The sequence below is a fragment of the Leptonychotes weddellii genome, chromosome 14, assembly GCF_054177405.1.
Source record: "Leptonychotes weddellii isolate Sample4059 chromosome 14, ASM5417740v2, whole genome shotgun sequence".
NCBI classification, from domain to species: domain Eukaryota; kingdom Metazoa; phylum Chordata; class Mammalia; order Carnivora; family Phocidae; genus Leptonychotes; species Leptonychotes weddellii.
The window spans coordinates 42,476,261-42,497,786 of NC_138382.1; the positions used below are offsets into that span (position 1 = coordinate 42,476,261).

The 21,526-nt window shown below is 40.8% G+C and overlaps 1 protein-coding gene across 4 annotated transcripts in view; it reads right to left on the reverse strand.

Annotated features, from left to right (window-relative positions):
- Positions 1 to 1,988: 1,988 nt before the first annotated feature.
- Positions 1,989 to 21,526, reverse strand: part of MOB3B (MOB kinase activator 3B) — a 194,721-nt gene continuing 175,183 nt past the window's right edge. For 3 of the 4 annotated variants that reach the window (XM_081803053.1, XM_031031999.2, XM_081803054.1), the window contains exon 4: positions 15,315 to 20,514. In XM_081803053.1, coding sequence (XP_081659179.1) covers positions 20,485 to 20,514 — 30 coding nt within the window. In that variant the 3' untranslated portion in view covers positions 15,315 to 20,484. Of the gene's footprint in view, positions 2,100 to 9,935; positions 10,052 to 15,314; positions 20,515 to 21,526 lie in introns of those variants that run through there. The other variant, XM_081803055.1, reaches the window with a different exon arrangement.

Sequence of the window (21,526 nt, forward strand, 5' to 3'; positions counted from 1 at the left end):
AAATTATTAAAAAATTAATCAACAATTGATTTTAGAAAATTACAATTTTTCTCTGTGATTAAGATACCAAAACAGGTTTAAAAATAAGCAACAATCTGGGGAAAAAAATACTTGTTAACTTTTACTATATGAAAAAGATTAATATACTAAACATAGAAAGAGCACCTACAAATAAATGAAAATACACACTGATAGAAAAAGGGGCCATGGATATGAATAGGCAAATCACAGAAGTAGAAATAAAAATACCCAATAAACATAGAGAAAAATACTCACCTTCATAAGTAATCAGAATGCAAATGAAAACAGTAATGGAAATTTCTCACTTATATTCACAAAATATGATCAACAATATTCATTGTAGGTGAGATTGTGGGGCATTCTTAGAGGATGTAAATCGGTAGATCCTTTTTGAAGGGCAATTTGCTGGTATCAATATTTTTGAAGATTTACTCTTTATTAAGCAATGCCCATTACCTGATATCTATCCAAAGAGAGATACACCCAACTGTATATGAGAAGAATGTAAAAGGGAAAAACTGCACATAATCTAATTCTTTAAAAAACAGTGGATAAATTATGGGACATGATTTATGGAATACTAGGTATCCACTAAAAATAATGAGGCAGATGTGAAAAGAGCTCAGGAGTTGTTAAATGAGAAAAATAAGTCATAACACAATTTCTTAGGAAGATCCCAATTATGTTTTGTATATATTGTGTGTGTAAGAAAGATTTTTTTCTTTAATCAAAGTAATCATCAGGCTCTTGGTTTATTTACCCTCTGGATATTTTAAAACAGAGGTACACCCTGAAAAGGAAATGATTGCACCATTTGCACACCATAGGCAGAAGCCTGGTGGTGATAGATTAGATAACACTCCTGACTCTGGCTTTGGTAGTATGAAATCTGGCAATTGATCTAAGAATCAGGTGTTTTTTTCACCTACAAAGGAAGGACATTGATTCACCAAAGAGAAAAGAGAAATACAACTTATGCATTATTATTATCAAAGTACTTGAGTGTATATATATGTATATATCTTGATTGTATTCCTATTTTTCCTTTGATGAATGTTAATAAGGATCCCAAGATAACTAGATTTAATCTTAATTTGCTTTTATTTTAACAAGAGTTTCTTGAGTGGTGGACCTTATAAGGACACGGAAAGAAAGACCATATGAGTAATGATGAATAAACTGAAGTTTGATGGACCTTTCAAACATCTTAAAGTCATCTTGTTATGGGTTGAATTTTGTGCCCTGCTCCCAAGAAAAGACATGTTTAAGTCCTAACCCCCAGAATCTCAGAATGCACCCTAGTTTCAAAATAGGGTCATTGAAGATATAATTAGTCAAGATGGAGTCACACTGGAGTATGGTGGGCTCCTAATCTGATATGAATGGTGTCCTTATAAGAAGAGGGAAATGGACACAGAGGCACAGCAGGAATGCCATGTGAGGATGGAGACAGAGACTAGAATTGTGCTACAAGCCAAGGAATGCCTGGGGCTACAAGAAGCTGGAGGAAGCAAGGAATGATCCTCCCTAGAGGCCTTGTAGAGAGCATGGCATGATCAAAACTTTGATTTTGGATTTCTGATTTCCAGAACTGTGAGAGAATAAATTTCTGTTGCTTTGAGCCACTAAGTTTGTGGTACTTGTTTCAGCAGCCCTAGGAAACTGATACCCACCTCCAAATAAATTTTGGTTAACTCACCATAGAATTAGATCAATTGCAAATCACCATAATGCCATGGTGAACTCTGTTATTTATAGGAAATTACCAAAAGAACTTTGTTAAACTTCATAGCATCTCATGAAAAAAAGCTGTAGAAAATAAGAATTTCATTTAACACACTGAAACATTTATAAGATACATGAGAATTTAAGAAGTAGGAAATAAAATTATAGAGTTTTTTAAATGTTAAGTCAAACCAGTATAACCAGCTTTTGTATATGTGCTACTATGAACTTTAAAGACTTACATTGTTTTATATCTTTAAAATAATTGCCATTTTTCTCATTAGTAGGAGTATTCTCCTTAATTTCCGGTTCCTGTTTATATTCTTTTGGAGAGCCAGGCAGCCACATATCATCTGCAAAATTCACGATAAGAAATATGTTGAGTTCTTTTACTACTTTCTTTTTTTTCAATTGTATTTTTCTACAAAGGATTTGAGGCAGAGATTTAAAATGTAAATTATGCCGTATTTCTAATAATAAACTTTGTATCATCCTATAGAAAACTGTCACATACCAGTTTTCTAGGATAATGGGTCATCTTTCTTATCTGCTCTTTCTGTAAAACCTTTAAATGCTTACTCACCACCACTATGAAAGGAAGTTGTATTGGGGTACTGTAAGGAAAAAACCCCAGATACAAAAATAAACAATAAAAAATTCATAGGGAAAATGATTGATTTATCCAGTAATCTCCTGCTCCTCCTCAGAGTTTCCTTTCTGTTGCCCAGCCAATCCTGTAACTAGCTAGGACATTATGATGTCACTGCCAAATGGAGGTCAGAATGCTGGGGATGAATTTCCAAAAGTTTTGTGACTCAATCTGACATCTATTTTATCTTTGATACTATGATGGTTTTTAAAGATTAACCATTATAAGATTTTCTTTGAAAATTAGGAAATATATTTTCATGAAATAATGTGAATTAATTAGTCATCAGATTTTAAAGAACCACTAATATTGTTGATAGCAAAATGATAACAGAAGTTTTTTGTTTTCAAAGCATTACTATATTGTATGTTCTTTTGAATAACTGCAAGAAAGCATCTGTTAAAAACTAATCAGAGATACCTAGATTCAATCCAATTGCCCTTCAAGTTCTGGTTCATGAGCTATCTTAACTATATAATTCCTTAAGAAAAGTGTTTTGAAACTCATCTTTTCCCTGCTGATGAGTGATGTTGAGCATCTTGTGTCTGTTAGCTATTTGTATGTCTTCTTTGGAAAAATGTCTATTCATCTCTTCTGCCCATTTCTTAACTGGATTATTTGTTTTTTGGGTGCTGAGTTTGATAAGTTCTTTATAGATTTTAGATACTAATCCCTTATCCGATAGGTCATTTGCAAATATCTTCTTCTAATCCATAGGTTGCCTTTTAGTTTTGTTGATTATTTCCTTTGCTGTGCAGAAGCTTTTTATTTTGATGAAGTCTCAATAGTTAATTTTTGCTTTTGTTTTCCTTGCCTCAGGAGACATATCCAGTAAAAGGTTGCTATGTCCAAGGTCAAAGAGGTTACTGCCTGTGTTCTCCTCTAGGATTTTGATGGTTTTCTGTCTTACATTTGGTCTTTAATACATTTTGAATCTATTTTTGTGTATGGTGTAAGAAAGTGGTCCAGTTTCACTCTTTTGCTGTCCCGTTTTCCCAACACCACTTGATTGAAGAGACTGTCTTTTTTCCATTAGATAGTCTTTCCTGCTTTGTCAAAGATTAATTGACCATATAGTTATGGGCTCATTTCTGGGTTTCCTATTCTGTTCTATTGATCTATGTGTCTGTTTTTGTGCCAGTACCATACTGTCTTGATCACTACAGCTTTGTAATAGAGCTTGAAGCTTGTGATGCCTTCATCTTTGCTTTTCTTTTTCAACGTTACTTTGTCTTTTCCAGGTCTTTTGTAGTTCAATACAAATTTTAGGATTGTTTGTTCTAGCTCTGTGAAAAATGCTGTTGGTATTTTGATAGGGATTGCATTGAATGTGTAGATTGCTTTGGGTAGTATAGATATTCTAACAATATTTATTCTTCTAATCCATGAGCATGGAATGTTTTTCCATTTCTTCTTGTCATCTTCAATTTCTTTCATCAATGTTTATTAGTTTTCAGAGTATAGGTCTTTTATCTCTTGGTTAAGTTTATTTCTAAGTATCTTATGGTTTTTGGTGCAGTTGTAAATGGGATTAAGATTAAGATTCATTAAAATACTCAAGTATCTTAATGAATGGCTTCAGATAATCAAACCATGTATACAGTGTGATGACCCCACAGCATCTGCCTTGCAGTGAAAAATGCCAGGTTCATGGAGATTACCCTTTGGCAGTGGTCTTCCCCCTGTGCTTTTTTGATCTGTTTGCAGTTTTATACCTATGTCCCAAATGCTTATTACCAATACAACTGTTTAACAACTATATAAAAAGTTATATTATCTGAGAATATATTAGGAAATGAATCTTTACTTTTCACAGAAAACCTCAAAGAAAATGGATTAACACAATGTTGTTTTGCTATGTTTTCACTATATATAACAAATGTAAATTTTGTACAATAAATATTTCCTAGGTTAAAAAAAAAAGAGTCCCTTTAATATTTTTTGCAGGGTTGGTTTAGTGGTCATGAGCGCCTTTAGGTTTTTTTTTTTTTTTAAGATTTATTTATTTATTTGACAGAGAGAGACACAGCGAGAGAGGGAACACAAGCAGGGGGAGTGGGAGAGAGAGAGAAGCAGGCCTCCCGCAGAGCAGGGAGCCCGATGCGGGGCTCGATCCCAGGACCCTGGGATCATGACCTGAGCCGAAGGCAGACGCTTAACGGCTGAGCCACCCAGGTGCCCCAAGCGCCTTTAGTTTTTGTTTGTCTGGGAAACTATCTCTCTGTTCTGAATAATAACCTTGCTGGATAGAGTATTTTTGGCTGTAGATTTTTCCCATTCAGCTTGTTGAATATATCATGCCACTCTCTTCTGGCTTGCAGAGTTTCTGTTGAGAGATCTGTAGCCAGCCTTATGGGTTTTCCCTTATAAGTTAGGGACTTCTTTTGTCTTGCTGTTTTTAGGATTTTTTTTTCTTTATCGCTATATTTTGCAAATTTAATTACAATATGTCTTGATGTTGGCCTGCTTTTGTCAATTTTGATGGGGGTTCTTTGTGCCTCCTTGGTCTGGATGTCTGTTTCCTTCCCCAGATTTGGGCAATTTTTAGCTATTATTTCCTCAAATAAATTTTATGCCCCCCTCTTCACAGAAGAAGACTCAGTCTTCTTCTGAGACTCCTATGATACAAATGTTATTACCTTTGATGGAGTCATGGAGTTCCCTAAGTCTATTCTCGTCTTGCATAACTCTTCATCCTTTTGTTCAGCTTCATTATTTTCTATTGGTTTGTCTTCTAGGTCACTAATTTGTTTCCCTGCTTCTTCCATCCTTGTATTCATTGCATCAAGTCTGTTTCGAATCTTTGTTATTGCATTTTTCATTTCTTTTTTTTTTTTTAAGATTTATTTATTTATTTATTTATTTATTTATTTATTTATTTGACAGAGAGAGAGAGACACAGCGAGAGAGGGAACACAAGCAGGGGGAGTGGGAGAGGGAGAAGCAGGCTTCCCGCTGAGCAGGGAGCCCAATGCGGGGCTCGATCCCAGGACCCTGGGATCATGACCTGAGCTGAAGGCAGATGCTTAATGACTGACCCACCCAGGCACCCCTGCATTTTTCATTTCTGACTGATTGTTTTTTAACTCTTTTATCTCTGTGGTAAGGGCCTCCCTGAATTCTTCCATTCTTTTCCTAAGCCCAGAGAGTATCCTTATGATTGTGGCTCTAAATTCTCCATCAGGTATATTACTTATATTGGGTTTTGATTCGATCTCTGGCCATGACCTTATCTTGTTCTTTCATTTGGGATAAATTCTTTCATTTGGGATAAATTCCTCCATCTTGGCATTTTTTTGAAGTCTCTGACTTCTAGAAAAGCCTGCTATGCTTTCTGGTCCTGACAGTAATGGCTTTATGAAGAAGAGGTCATATAGTGTCCAAGGCCTGGCACTTCCAGGAGTGTTTCCAGTGTGTGCCACATGCACTCTGCTGCTGTGTATTGGCTGCTCTATCCTCAGGCCAGGCATCTGCCGAGGGTCTCCTTGCCTGCTGTGGTTAGTGTTTGGACCTTGGTCAGAGTGTGGGGAGTTTTAACCAGGTGTGCTCTGGTCTGCTTGTTAAATGAGACCTGAGGCTACTTTCACTAGAACTGAAGCCTTGCAGAACTCTCTGTTCAGTAAATGAGGTGTGTACAGGGGTTTCTGCTGGTCTTCTGGGGAAGGGGCCTGCTGCCCTGGGACTGAGACACACCTGCTGGAGAAAAATAGTCCCAGCAGAGCACAGGGGAGTGACACTTGGTGTAAGGAGCTTAGGCAGCCGGTGTGAGTGCTGTGCTATTTACCTCAGGTGGCTCTGCCTCTATGCTGAGGGGTGGCAGAGGAAAATGGTGCCCGTTGGCTTTTTGTCCCAGGAGACGTGACTCTGTCAACACCATCTCTCACAAATGTGCTCCAACAAGAGTGAACAGTCTCCTCCCGTGCACCTTAGGCGATCCTCAGATCGTGCCGTCTGCCCCAGGGTTGCTTGCCTGCCTTCACTCCAGGATTGGGCAGCACCCTCAGGGCTCTATCCCAGCCAAGCCCACTGACCTTTCTAACTCCAGTCTTCAAGCCCTGCTGATTGCAAAGTCTCAGAAAAATCAGCCCCTCTTGTTTTCCCAGCCACTGGCTTTAGGGAAGTATTTTCCTTGTGTGATCCCCTGTGTGCTTCACTCTCTCTCACCTTTCTCTGCGACCAGGGCTTCCTCCCCTCCATGGCACCCGCCATCTGTTTCTCCCCCAAACCACATCTCTGCACCTCCTACTTTCTGTGACGTGGCCTCTTCTCTCCCTCTATTGTGGAGTTTGTTCTGTCGGTCCTCAGGTCCATTTCTTGGGTATTCAGAATGATTTGATAGTTATCTAGCTGTGTTCCAGGGATAAGGTGAGCCTAGGGGACTCCTTCTATGCCAACAACTAAGCTCCCCCCTTCTAAGTTGCTATTTTAAAACTTCTGCTTAACCTAAGTCATAAGGAGGTTGCTTATTAATGGCTATCCAATCATCTGGGAAAACAGAGTGAATGCATTAGAACAGAGCAACCAGAACGTTGAGGTTGCTAAGAAAAAAGTGGAAGAATAGATTTACAGTGGGGTCTGGGAGTTTCACTTTTTTTTTTTTTTTTTTTGAGAGAGAGAGCAGTTGTGGCTGGTGGGGAGAGGAACAGAAGCTCCACGTTCCACACAGAGGCCGACTCAGGGCTCAATCTCACCACCCCGCAATCATGACCTGAGCTGAAATCAAGAGTCAGACGCTTAACTGCTTAACCGATGGAGCCACCCAGGTGCCCTGTGTTTAACATTTCAAAGCTGGAACAGGGCAGTATGATAATGAGGTCCAAGGACATGGTTTCAGATTGCTAAATTAGATTAGAGGGGAAGAGTGTTGGCATAGGGATGTCAAGTCAACTGAGCAGCCAAGTTGTTGGATGTACTGTCCGTGTGGCCAAGGAAGATCCCTACGAGAAGAATGAGAGGAACAGGGGGAAACTGGTGCCAAAGTCTTCAGTGAATTAGGGCAGCTTTGGAGGATGACTAAAGATGATGATTGTGGATGGGGCGGTAAATGTAGGGCTGAATGGTATAAACCTTGAAGGACAGATGGTATTTGAGAGCAGGAGTCAAGATCTTGAAGGAGCAAGAATGCCAACTCCACCTCAAGGCCCTGATAGATGCTGGGATGCATGAGATAGAGCAGAAGGGCTTCTCTTCTAGAAGGCTGCCGTGAAGAGACAGACCCCAGTTAGGACTCGTACTCATACTAGATTGAGATGTGGCATTTATGACTTAACATTATAATATAAGCATCGTCATGAACTTAACATCTCTATGACATCCAGTTTAGTGAATATTCATAACTGGCTTTGGTTATTTGCCCTATCGTTTGTTATTTGGGTTGCTTCCAATTTTCCTTATTATAAACAATGAAGTAATGAGCATATTTATGACTCAGTTTTTTTCAGCACTTATGAATGTTTCATTTAGATAGTTTCCTAAAAAGGGACTTTCTACCTTAAAGCATATGAACAGTTTCCCAGCTCTTGATGCTCATGGTTCCATACTTATCTTGGATTTTCTCTGCTCCAGCCCTGGCACCAAGCATTTCTCCAAGAATTCCTGGTTCCTTTAAGTAGAAATTAGTATTCACATGTCAAGATCTGGGCACTAGATGTGTTCATTGAACCGACATGTCACTGTCATCAGGCCCTCTCAGTGGACAAACACAGAGAATATATCGAGGGCCTAAGTGTCTGTGCATGCAATATACGTATACATATGCACACACACACAGATGCTATTTCTCATCTGTAGGGGTGGTCACAGGAGTCCTGGAGAGTCTGCCTGCCCTCCAGGGGATGTCCTCTTCCAGGTGCAAGCAGGATCATGTGGAGAGTGAGCAGGTATGGAAGGGTTGGGCTGCTCAAGCATATCAGGTGCCTCTACTCTAGGCCTTCAGGACTCCCTGGGGAAAACCAACATCACTGCCACCAAATGAACTATTTCAAACAGCGGCATTACAACCCAGTTGCCTCAGTCAGTGCTCTGCTGAAGGCGTAGGTTATGTATGCACGCTGGGGGAATGTAGCAGAGTAATGTTTATTCTTAGATCTACTTTCTCTATTCTTTGGGCATTGAAATGTCCTTTCTTCTATGAAACAAGGTGATGATAGATGGTAGCATTCCTAAATCACCCTCTATTGTTGAATTTTAAACTTTCTAGTCCACAAAATAAAAAAAAGAAATCTAGGAGTGAGAGGATTGTTGGCCATCCTTTCTAACCTGTGAGAAGCCTGCCTTGGGCCTCACCAAAGAGAGAAGTCTGTTCTGGTGGGAGTGGGCTGCCTCTGAAGGATTCTAGAGGGGACAAGAAAGGGGACATGATCAGGTCTGCAATTTGGAACGGGCACTCCACAGGCTTCAGTTTGTGAAAAGTGAATGGTGAGAGAAGATCCTAGAGACAGGGAAAGCCCTCCCCTCACTTCCGTAGAGTGATGGGCATGAGCAAGGAGAGCCTGAAGAAATGCAAAGGTCAAAGAGAATGGACATGCAGGAAGAGGGACCTCTTTAGTTTAGAGGCTCACTTTCTAAGAAGAGTTTGAGCACATCTTTTCCCTAAACTGCTGAAGCTTATTTGCTATTTTGTTTTTTCCCATAATTTCATCAAAATAAAGAGTCTGCCCTTCAGGACAATCTTTCTAAGAATGGTAGAGAAAAGGGTACAGTTTTTTTTCCCTAAAAAATTTTTCTTCTGCTGCTGGCCAGATGAGTCTATTTTGGCGAGTCATCCATTGGTAATAGCTGCTTTCTCCATTCTGTATTCACATATCAACTGTATCTGAACTCTAGTAATTATCAGGTGTCTTCTTTGAATCCTCAGTGTCTCCTATCTGGCCCTAATGCACACCACACCTTAGTAACTACCTGACACGACTGGAGTAAGAATGAATGGTGAAGATTTGTACAGAAGGGAAAATCATTCTTCCCAAAGGGCTTCTAAACCAAGGGTTGAGAAAAAAACAGACAGATGCACGTAGCCAAAGCGAGAGCTGAGGCTTTCGTACTCCTGCCCCTGTGAAATCCATCTGATGATAGCATCTGTGAGGAGGTTGCGATGCTAAATGAGGACCTACTAAGAGTGTTCAGCCACAGTAGGGATGCAAATGTCTACTGAATCAGCTGGAACTCTGCCCCTCCCCCCTTGTCTTCTAGTGTATTCCTATTGCCAGATTTGAGGAGACAATCTTTACTTCCCTGTCCTTGGTATATACTAGTCTTTCCTGGAAGACTAAGTCTCGTCAGGAACAAACCGTCTTGTGGGACAATCGGCAGGTGTGCGCTCTGCATCAAAGGGGCAAGAGCTCTCCTGTACCCCTGACTGGTCTTGTCGAGCTGGCGGGCACTGAGCTTCCCCACTTAGTCCTTCTTCCCCAGATGGATGTGGGGCTCGATTCCGGAACCCTAGAATCATGACCTGAGCCAAAGGCAGGCACTTAACCGATCGTGCCCCCCAGGTGCCCCCGGACTCACACTTTCTACGCCGGGAAAGAAACATTCATCTCACCTGGTGTCACTTCCTCATCACAGCTTCCCAAGGGTCCTCTGGGCTTTTCCAGGTCTGCATATTGTGTGATCCTCAAGGTGAAAGCAGCTTTGTCACCAGGATAGCAAGTGAGCAACCTAAAAGGAGGAATGGAGGGGCCTATAACATAGTGATTAGCAGAGGGGGCTCTGGAGACCGACTGCCCGGGTTCAAATCCCAGCGCCACCTCTAGCCAGCTGCATGACCTTGAAGAGGAGACTTACTCTGCGACCTCAGTTTCCTCGTCTGTAAAATGGGAGTAACAACAATGGTGTCCACTTCACAGGATGGTGGAGAGGAATAATTCAGATATTCCAACTCAAACGCTTGGCATGATTTCTAGCACCAGATGACAGTGAGGACTGTCCCTGTGTGAGCTCATCACCACTGCCCTGCACGCAGCCGCCCTCCCTCTCACCTCTGGAATGGTTGTCACCAGTAACTCCCTTGAAGAACGGTTGTGAGAACTGGGTGGAGAATATACATCAAGTACCAAGAACTGTGCGTGACACAAAGTAGATTAATTCCCAGCCCTTCTCCCCCCAACATGCCTTCCTAATTCCCCTGAAAGCTCTCAGCACAGCCAGTTCTTTCCAACACAGCACCTCGGAATCGATGAGCAGCAGAAGAGGTTCAGGCAAAAACCACCTCATTTCTTTTCCCTTCTTCTTTGCAGTAGGGGAGGTACTTTAGTATTTTCCTCTCACATTTCTCTATCCAAGTAGCACAGAGTCTCTTTGCAGTCCCTTAGGAGGGATAATGCAAATTCCAATGAAATGTCATAAGCCCAGGGCAGCACAATCCTTTTTTGAATGCAAACAGACCACATGGCAAAGACTGGCTTATCGCTCTTAGGGACTTTGTGGACTTGTAGTTTTTTATTTCTTTTATTTCAAACCCATAGGCTCACAGAGTTGTGGCAAATTCACTGTCCAGAGAATGCTCTGCCAGTTTGTAATAACAAAACTGTACCTGATGTTATCTGCACAACCTCAGGAATCTCGTGCCAAGGTCAGAAGTGTGAAATGGGGCTCACCTTTTGAATGACTTTTCTTTAACTTCCATGGTTCAGTAGTTGGTGAATCTAATAATTTACTATTTAAAAACAAAAACCAAAAAACACCTCCCCCACTGCCCCTCTCTTGACAAATGCTGCCTCCTTCTATATTCTGTAGTTGAATCATTTTGTGGACAATGTCCGTGAAGCCCTAGGAATGGGAAGGTACAAGTCATTCATTTCCTCACAGCATATCTATTTCATTCAGCCTTAAAACACAGGCTGGGATTACTTCCTGACATAGTAAAGATCTCCCAGTGGAACAAGGAACTAGAGAACATTTACGGTCTGCATAACTCCTGGTGACCTCAAAGGAGTCAGGTGGAATGGAATGGATGCTGCTTTTCAAATGTAATGTGATTCCTATTCATTTCTCAATTAGTCCATGGAATATGTGCATTAAGAAATGTCACAGCCATGTAGTGCTCTCTAGCCTCTTGGTTACATATTTCTTAATTGTTCACATAATCGTATATTTTACATTACAGCTGAAGAATTAATGCCATTTAATTTCTTTAGTAGAGAAAGAAAATCAGCAAAAATTAACTGATAGTTCTGTGAACTTCTTTATTTTTTAAATTAATTTTTTAAATTTAATTTTAGAATTTTTGAATTAAAAAAGTTTTTTTTCAGTTCTGCAAACTTCTTATGGTCAAGGCTAAGATCTGCTTTGGGTGTTTATTAATTCTTAAAAGTCTGCTAGTTTTCCCCTAAGGATGAGTGAAATGTATGCTTTTTTTTCCATCTCATAGCAGGGAGCAAGACCTAGACATTTCTTAGGTACCGTTTTAATTGATCATTGAACACCTTGCTCCCACTGTGATTCCTCCTGGACTCATAGATGGTCTTCCTGTCTCCTGCCCACTCACAGACCCCATCCTGGCCTCTGGTCTTACTCTCACACCACTCAACACTTTGTGGACTAGCCATTCTGACCTTCTTGATGTCTCCCTGTTAGATCCATTGCCCCGCCTCATGTCAGACTCAGGGTCCACTTTGTGTTTGTGAATGCTGAGCATCTTGTGAATAGAAATACTTGATAATCTCAGTTGGACTGGTCATAGAAGCACTAATGCAATCACACTGACAAATGACCAAAAAGAAACTGAAAGCTGAATTGCTCCACCACACAGAGCCTGTGTCCATAGAGAAGAAGATAATCTGAAGAAGAGCTCAATGCCTAGAGGGTGAAGGTGTCTCCTGTGGCTAAGAGTGAGGGCTCTGGAGCACACCTGAGGGGTGTTAAATCCTAGCTCCATCCCCTTACTTGCAACTTTGGGCAAATTACTTGGGTAACCTTGATTGTAGAGATAAACATGGATAGCCAACCTCACAGAGCATTGAGTAAGATTATCCATGTAAAATGCTTAGAGTATACTTAAGTCTATAGTATACACTTAATAAATGTACACTTCCTGGTGTATCATCAAATTAATATTATTATATATTGCTTTTAATTTATTTCTCTTTGATAGCAGACCTTAATTAGACACCTATCTGCCATTAATTCTATTCATTTATTCATTAATTCATTTATCAAAGGTTTATTAAGCATCTACTGTGTGCCAGACACTCTCTTTTAGGTGATAGAGATAGAGATCCCTGATGTGAAATTTATATTCTAGTGGGGTGGGGGACAGACAAGAAACAGTAATAAACCTAATAAATATCATATAATATAAATTATATAATGTATATATATATATTTACATATTGTGTATATATATGATTTATATAAACACTACAGGAGAAGGAAAATTTGAGCAGAGAAAGGGAGCTCAGGAATCCTGGGGAGCCTGGGGGGCAGCTGTGATCGGCAGGGGCCTCAATGAAAAGGTGATGCGCCAGCTAGAACTTGAAGGGGGAGAAGGAATTGGCCATGAGCCTATGTGGGGGAAGAGCATCCAGGCAGGGGAACACCTGGACAGAGGCCATGAGTGTGAGTGTGCTCAGCATGTGCAAGTCCAGCCGGGAGGCCCGGGGTGTAGGAGTGGAGGGAGAAAGGGGCAGCTGAAGTTTTTAAGCAGAGTGCAAAGGGGGGCATTGTAGGGTTTTGAGCAGAGAAGGGGCTAGGTTCTCATCCACCGACAGGGCAGGGGTAGGCAGCCCAGTTCTTCACTTCCAGCCAATGTGAACTTTTCCCACTAGGCTTGATCTGGTCTAAAAGGCCTCCACATCTTTACCAAGATTTTGTCTTAACCACAGACTCACGTGGGTCAAGTATCTCTGTTGTACCTTCATGTGATTAGACTTCTGATAAGACAAACCCTAAGTAAAATAATTAACCTTTAGATAAATCAACAAGTCACAGTTCACGAATTTTCTGAACGCTGCTGCCTCTTGTGGTTCCGTCCACATGCAGTTTTTAGCAGTATCAAATACATCATCGCAGAGACCTATATATGCACAGTCAGAGCACAGTTACTTGTAACATTGTTTCTGAGTTAGTAAACAGAGGATTCTGTTGATACCTTTCCCCCTCTGTGTTCTACATAGTTCTTGAAAATGCTTAGACTCTCTTTGCTGATCTGATACTATTGTGAGATCATGTCTCAGTTGTATGATAGAATTTCCTCTGGAGCAGATATTAAGCTTCATCCAGTGCGCAGTAATACAGTTATAAACTCAATCAAGGTTTATTTAGATCAGATTTCCTCATTTAGTTTTTAATCTATTAAGTACTGGGAATTTGTGCTTGGTTTTTGTGTTCATGAAAACTCAGATGAGGAATGCTGCGTTAAAACAATGAGAAGTTTCCATTAACACACTGTGTTCTGCTGAAATCTACTTCACAAAGTAGAAAAATAGGATAAAAGATATAATTGTTATAAATGACACTACCACTGCTTTTCAGTGACTTTTTATCATTTTGGTCAATGTAGCATTGAAGTTTGCCTGGAAGCAGAGCTGAAGTTTAAGAATTTAAAATAATTGAAAGTTGGATAGATGTAGTGATCAGCTTAATGTCCATGGGAGTATCTGGGTGGAGGGACTGAAGGCATTGGATCTGAATTTATTATCTTCTAAAACAGTTTACTATTTATTATCAGGAATACAGTGTAGGCTACTGGAAAGAACAACATAATATAGCAGGTAGTCAATATGTATAGGGATCAACTTAAAAATTAAAGGCCTCTCTAGACACCGTGTAGCAGGGGCTGCCACCTGAAATGCCTTCAGGGGAGTGGCAGGAAACGGGAGGGAGCGAGGGAAACCTACCAGCCTCAGAGGACAATGGCAACTGACAGCCGCGTGTCTGGGACGCAGTAGAGAGTGGTGAGGACATTGGTAAATTGGAGAGAACATGCTCCATCTAAATGGGTCCACCACTTCTCAGCCAATTCCTGCCACACGAAAACAAAAGCCCGGTGTTGCCAGATCTGATTTTGTAAGAGGAGCCAGAAATTCTGATTTTTAGGCATCAGATTTCTCAATTTTTTAGATGTTGGCAGCTAGTGAAAAAGAAGAAAAACAAACTGTGTCAGTCTAACAAAACGTGCCTGCAGGCCACATTCAGTCCATAGTCTGCCTCTCTGTCACATCTCCGTGTACATTTCAGACGGTGGAACCGAGAAGTAGAGGAACCCTTTACATTTGTGCTGGGGTTCCAGAAGCCTCATTCCTCACCACCCTCTGTCTAGAAATCACCTCATCACAAATAGCTTTTGTCAGACAGAGTATTCGATTGTTGCTATTAGCAACAGTGGCTGTTATTGGAATCACAATTACTCTAAAGTGGCTAGAAATGTACTAATAACATATAAATATATAAAATGTATATATTTGTTTCCCAGACATGTTAATACTTTTATCTTATATTATTTTGCAAAAATAATTATAAGTCATATAGGAATAAATCTATAAGCAGTTGAAGTTCAGAAATCTGAGGCAGAGAACAATTAAATACACTACTCAGGATCTCGCAAGGAAGGCAGTGGCAAACCTGAGGTTAAAACTCAGGTTTATTTACTCTGATTGATGAACTATTTCTCTAGTCAAGATTTATTATATTTACACGCAAGGTTGTCATCAAATTTAGTATTGAATCCTACTGCAAGAAAAAATACACACCACATTCATCTGTGGAGCAGCTAAACTATATGCATGACGTACCCTCCTGGGAAAATCTGAAAAGTGTAAAGGAACTTCTGTTAGAATACAAATATGTGCATGTGTGTTCTCAAACACATTTTGAATTACTTTTTGTAGAATTAACTGTTTTCTTTTCATTTACCTGCTCCAAGACCACTGCAAGACGAAAAACATACCTGTGAAAGAAATTGAGCACACACAAAAAAGACAGGTGATGGTTATGTGTCTTTTATTTGTGACATTTGAATTCCTAAGCTCACATGAACTGATTTCATAAATATCCTTTCATTTCCTCTTGCTTTTCTAATTGATGTAATTGTATTAGTTTGTTCTTATAGTCAAATCTTTAATCACAAATGGAACTAAAATATAGTAAACATCTTTTTTCTGATGCAATTAGAAAAGATACAGGAAAATCTTAAAATTAGAACACTAAAAACTAGTAACACAGCTTAAATGTCAGATTAGAAATAGACTCTCCCCTCTAAAAGTTACAAAAATCCTTATTTATTCATCAAAAAAATTCCTACCCAGAATTAATAACTTCCCAGAGGGAAACAACCTGTTAAAAGTTTTTGGCTGTTAACATACTTTTTAAAGCAGGGGAAAAAAAATCCTTCTATTTCCAAAACACTTTGTTTGGCTAATTCTAGGAGAGAATCACCTATTTTATCAAGGACCAAAATGATCCAAACACAAATGACAACAGTATTATCCAAATGACACATCTGACTCCTTCTTGTGATTTTGCCTCTGTACACATTTCTTGAAGACATGGCTCTACTTGTCCCATGATATTTCTTTGACTCACAGTGTGATACCCATGGGGTGTGGAAGTGATAGAAGGTCAGAGACCAGAGGGAATGATGTGCTTCTATCAATGACCAGGTGACGACTTGGCCTACATCACCACAAAAAGATGAGAGGCGCTCCCTCCAAGTCTCTTAAAGCTATGCCAATTAAAGAAGGGATTAAAACAAAACAGCATGATCTGATGAGGCCTATTAAAGGTAGAAATGAAGGCAACTCAGGAAGATAAACCAAAATGGTTGAATATAATATAGATATGGATTTAGTGTGGACAAATAGAAAAGAAAATTTATAAAGCAAGTCAGGACTTAGCAAAGCCACAATAAAGTTTGGAGAAAGCATGCGGTAATTTCTTACACATTCATTGTTGGTTATATCCGTAATGCACAGTGACATGGAAAGCCTGGGGAAGGGTTCAAATGGAGGTGCAGAAATGTTAACAACAGGGCAACAAGTCTTCCAAGAGAATTCTGCCCCTGGGAGAGCGGAAGGGAAAGGAGGCTGAAGGCCATTTGCTAACAGTCTTCAAATACTTAACGGATATGCAAATAAGGCTCTCATTTATTATGCTGCTTCTTATCCTAGATAATCCCTGGATCTCTCTTAATGTGAGACACTAGTAAAGGTATGCTGAAACCCAAAGATTTGGCTCAGGTTAAATGGGAGGATTTCAGATGTTGTGAAGTGTTCAGTGGGGTATACCAAAGGATGCTGTGGAATGTCTACGCCTGAGGTCTTCGAGAGGAGAATGGGGTTTTCACGGGGAATGTTACTGATATGGTTTGGGAGGGTAGAAGGAATGGATTAAGAAATCTCTTGAAGTTGCTTCCACTCATCCTAGTCCTCAGAAATGAAAAAACACCCCAGGAAGAGAGAATTAACACCTAAGAAGCAGAATCTGACTCTAGATGAGTATTTCTCAACCTTTTTTTTCCCTTTTTCCATTATCATCCTCCTAAGGAGCCCTTTAAGATATTTTATTCTTAATCATCCTCCTGAAATTTTAATACCACATAGAAATTTTATACCTACTATGGCCCTTTGAAGGGCCACAACCCACTGTAATATCTAAGATTCCTCCCCCCCCCACACAAAAAAACCCACAATTTTTGCACCCTTGAACAATCACCTTCAATGAGAATACATGCTCTCTAAAATAAACCATGGGTCTGAACAGGAAGTCATTGAGGATGGGAGCAAAAAAAAAAAAAAATTATACGTATTTCAACTCTGGCTACAGGAACCATACAAATTCTCATTAGCCAGCATACTAATGTAGTGCCCCCTTCCTCCTTCCCCTTCCCTCTGTTAAATGGGAAGTTATGAATCTTTTATCATTGCTATATCATTTAACTGCAATGGTAATAATCTTTTGGAGACCCTACACCTCTTTGAGAGTATTAAGAAAAGAACGCACATTTGCCTAGCCTCAAACTATAATATGTGTGCATGCTGAATTTCAGAGCTTCCTAATGAATTATTTACCTTTATAATGAATGGATCAGGCCGACAACACCTGAACCCACTGGTCAAGCTTCATATCATGAAAAGAGACGACTAGACATTATATGCTTCCTGATAAATGCAATAGGAAGGAAACATCACTTACGTAGTATTTTTCCTTAAAAAAATATGTTTAACTGAGTCTAATAAAGAGGAAACAACCAGAAAAAAAAAAATCCATATTGTGGAACATTCTACAGAAAACCAGCCTGAAATCCTTAATAACATCAGTGTCATCACACACACACACACACACACACACACACACACACACCCCATCACCACCACCACCACACCAAACACATACCTAACAGGAGAACTCTAACCCATTAACTAAAGAGAATGACAGCAAATGCCATGTGTGATTCCTAATTGGATCCTGGATAAACAACCACAACAAAAAGCTATAAACATTTTGGGGGCAATTGAGAAAGTATTTTAAGGTTTTATGATGTCTGCAATGTATTTTGAAATGGTTCAGCAATAAGAATGTATATTTACAGAGAAAGAGAAAATTATGGGAAAAGTCAACAATTAAAAAAATGTTAACAACTGATGCATGTAAGTGAAGGGGACGTGGATGTTCATTGTAATCTTTTCTTTTTGAAATTTCCACTTTGAAACGTCTTGAAATAAAAAAGACAGTGGATACATGTATTACCCAACTAAAAAAAAAAAAAAAATAGTGGGAAATAAAGGAGGAGGAAGCAGGAGGTGAGGCTCAGATGCAGAGAGTTGGAGGTGCCTGAGCCACTGCCAAGGGCTCAGATCGCCCCTCTTTGCAATGAGAGGTACTTAGGATGTCGTCAGGTCAAAGAGATAAAAATTACCTGTGATAATTTTCTTTAGAATTTGCCAAACAAAGTTCTGCAGGAATAGGAATACTCTAATTAAAAAATAAGAGTAGTTTGCCGGCACTGATCCTAGAAGAGTTGATGAATGCAATTAGAAATATAACCAGGAGGAAACTGTGCCAAGAAGCTTAAAAAATGTTTGGTCTTTTAAATTGAATGGGAATTTAATATGCACAAACAGTCAACAGAAAAGAACCTTAAAAAGAATTAATAACAAATGTCTTCAGAGTCCAGCATCCTGCTTGATTAGGCATCACTGACATGCAGGAACATGGTCAACTTTTTAATGCAAAAATCCTGTGGTTTTTCCATGGCAGCAGAGTTTCAGAGTTCCTCCCAGGGCATGGGCTCCACGATCTCATCTCTCTGTCCCTCTGCTTGACATCCCCACGCAGTACTTACTGCGTATTGCATAGGTTGGGAAGAGGGGGTCTTATTTCTTTGTTCTCTGGATCCTTAGGACAGTCAGATATTCTTTCATCCCAAAATGATGCTGAGAAGAATCTTTGCCTATCTTGTTCTCTCAGAGTTACTTAGGAAGCCAAAAAAGGGGAGAGGGTATGTTTGTTGGTGACCAGAGCACAACACGATGGAAAGAGGTAGCAGCATTTGGATTCCATGAGACGACTTGGACAAGATGGGAAGCAAAGGTGGCTTTGCCGGGTCAGGGCAGGATGCCACAGCGCCCAGACAGTCAGCCCTTTCTTTGGACAAAGAAAGATTTCATGTTCTCTAGGCTCTTGTAGCAGCCACGAATGGCTTTAACGCATTAAATATAATGAAATGAGATCAGGGTTGTTTAGTTATTCTTTAATTGGTGTTACATTAAAATACACTAATACATTCTTATCTACTTCCCTCCACCAACTGCTACTTTGTCAAATTCAAAGGATCACTGGGAGTATCATCACCCCTTCGTTACAGGCTCTCGGGACCACCACCAGGTCTGTGGATGAAGCAGAGAAGGCAACGTTTCTGCAACTAAGACTCACTTGGGTTTCAAAAGGCAGGATGTAGCACAGACTGTGCTATTTTGTTGACTGGAATGGGAAAACCGGGAAGGAATGGAAGAAGGAAGTTAGCTCCAGTTCCACTGTTACCTTGGCAACGGTGGCACAATCATAGGGACAGAAATTAATTTGTGCCACAACACAATCCGACCGGGGGGGGGGGGTGGCGTGTAAAGGAAGAGAAACAAAACAGGGGCTGGACGAAGGAGCTCAGAGGGCCAGCTGGGAAGGCTACGAGCCAATGAGCCAGCTGGCTGAGTTATGTGCACCAATAACCAATTGCACTTCTGTTTTTTTTTTTTTTCACTGAAATTTTAGTATTATGTGGAGACAGCCACAACTCCCTCCCCTTTGGTCAAGAACAAACGCTGCACTAATCTATCTGGCTCAGGGCTTCGGCTGATCATTCTTGGTCATTTACAATTTCCTTTTCTTCCTCTCTTCTGGGAAACAGGAAGAAAATATCTTGAAAAGAAGAGACAAGAAATGGTGTGGTTGTAAAAAAAAAAAAAGCACATTCTGTTTGGAGTTAACTGGTAACTTGTCAGCTTTCTGCTCGCGACAGGTCTCCTCCCTGTAGTTAAGGTTTGTTCGGGGTCATGGAGTGGTCCCTGAAAGAAATCTGCCTCTCAGGGAAAACATGTTGAGGCTGCGGGGTGGGTCTCAGATCTCTTGTGGCTACACAGCCCTGCATGAAGTTAAACCACAGAATCAGATCAGGGCGGGAGGTCTGAAAGGAAGGCTTGTTATAGAAAAACTCGCTGCTCATCCAGAGTTCCAAAATTCACCCGGTACTTAGAAAACACGTGACAGAAAAGTCGGCCAGTTGACAAGACAGAAGTGGAAAAGTACAAGTGTCTCAATCTCAAAACCTGAATTCCAGTAAAGCTTAGGTGGCAGGTCACAGGCAGAGCTGCGACATGCATGGAAGTGCAGAGGCTTCCTCGGGGCGACTCAGAGCCAGAAGGGGCCAGGGGGCAGTCCTTCTTGCATGCTGTGGTCAGACAGGTCCACAGGTCGTGGCTAGCAGCACTCAGAGGGTTAAGAGCACACGGGGTGAGTGGGGAACGTCTCTCAGGAATCACCGTTGTCTCCACCTCTCCTGCTCCTGGAAGTAGGCGTGCCATTTCAGCCAGGGAGGTCTCCCTGCTCAGCACTCCAGAAGCAAAGAGCTTTCCTCTGTCTTCCAAAGATAAGGTGGGGCGTCAGTGACACATCCTGCTCGTCATCTCTTTCTGGAAAGCAGGGAGAGAAGGATGGTTAGGAGTAACTAGAAGCAATGACTTGTTGAAGGATTCTAAAAATACCCTCAGAACCTCTGGAGCCTTTGACCAAGGAACTGCAAGCACGGTCCATGGATAAGGCTCAGCATGCAAATGTGCTCCATTTGGTCTGCAGGTCTGTTTTTTTGTTTTGATCAAGCAATGTTAAAAACAACAACAACAACCACCCAAAAAAACTTGGCTAACTTGCCGAAACTCCAGGTTGTTTATTTTTTTGGAAAAATCGCAAGAGTTGGAGCCACTGGACAGCCGGAGTTGAAGAACAGCTGTCCTCTTCAGATGGAGAATGTGCTCTTCAGTTGGTCCCAGCCCCCATTACTCCCAGTTGTCTCCCCAACAGGAGCCAACTATCACTTACTGATTGATATAATCATTGGATTTAGACTGCTATTTTTCTTATAGAATAGTTTCTCTTTACCTACGTTTCAAAGATGGAAAAATGAAGGACAGCCTAAGTGGGTTTAAGGCAAGGGAAGTGGGAGGGAGGACTTTTCTGAATGGGCATGAAGAATATACCAATGTGTCTGACATGCTCCCACCTGGCCTTTCCCCCAACTCCATCACCTGCCTGGCTCCTGTGGGCATTTGCAGATCCCAAATGTACCATCTTTTCTCTTTCTCTGGACCGCTGCAGAGGTGAGACCCTTGCCTGTGGCCTGCTCCTCCCTGCCCTCCTGAACTTAGCTAATTGCCATTCCTTTTCCCAGCTCAGGCAAGATGACTTGCAAGGTGCCTGGAAGGCCTCCTGTTGCTCCTGCCCCCACCACTGTGGAGTCTGCCACTTCTTCCACTGGTGCTGGCCTCTAGTCCTGCTTACAGTGAACCGGTTTGTACATCTGCATGTGTGTGTGTGCATGCGCGCATGGACCGAGGGCATGTCTGCAGGCCCTACTGGATGGAGGGCTACCGCATGTCAAGAAAAGAAACACTCATGGGCTCACCATATGTGCACTCGTCTGTCTCC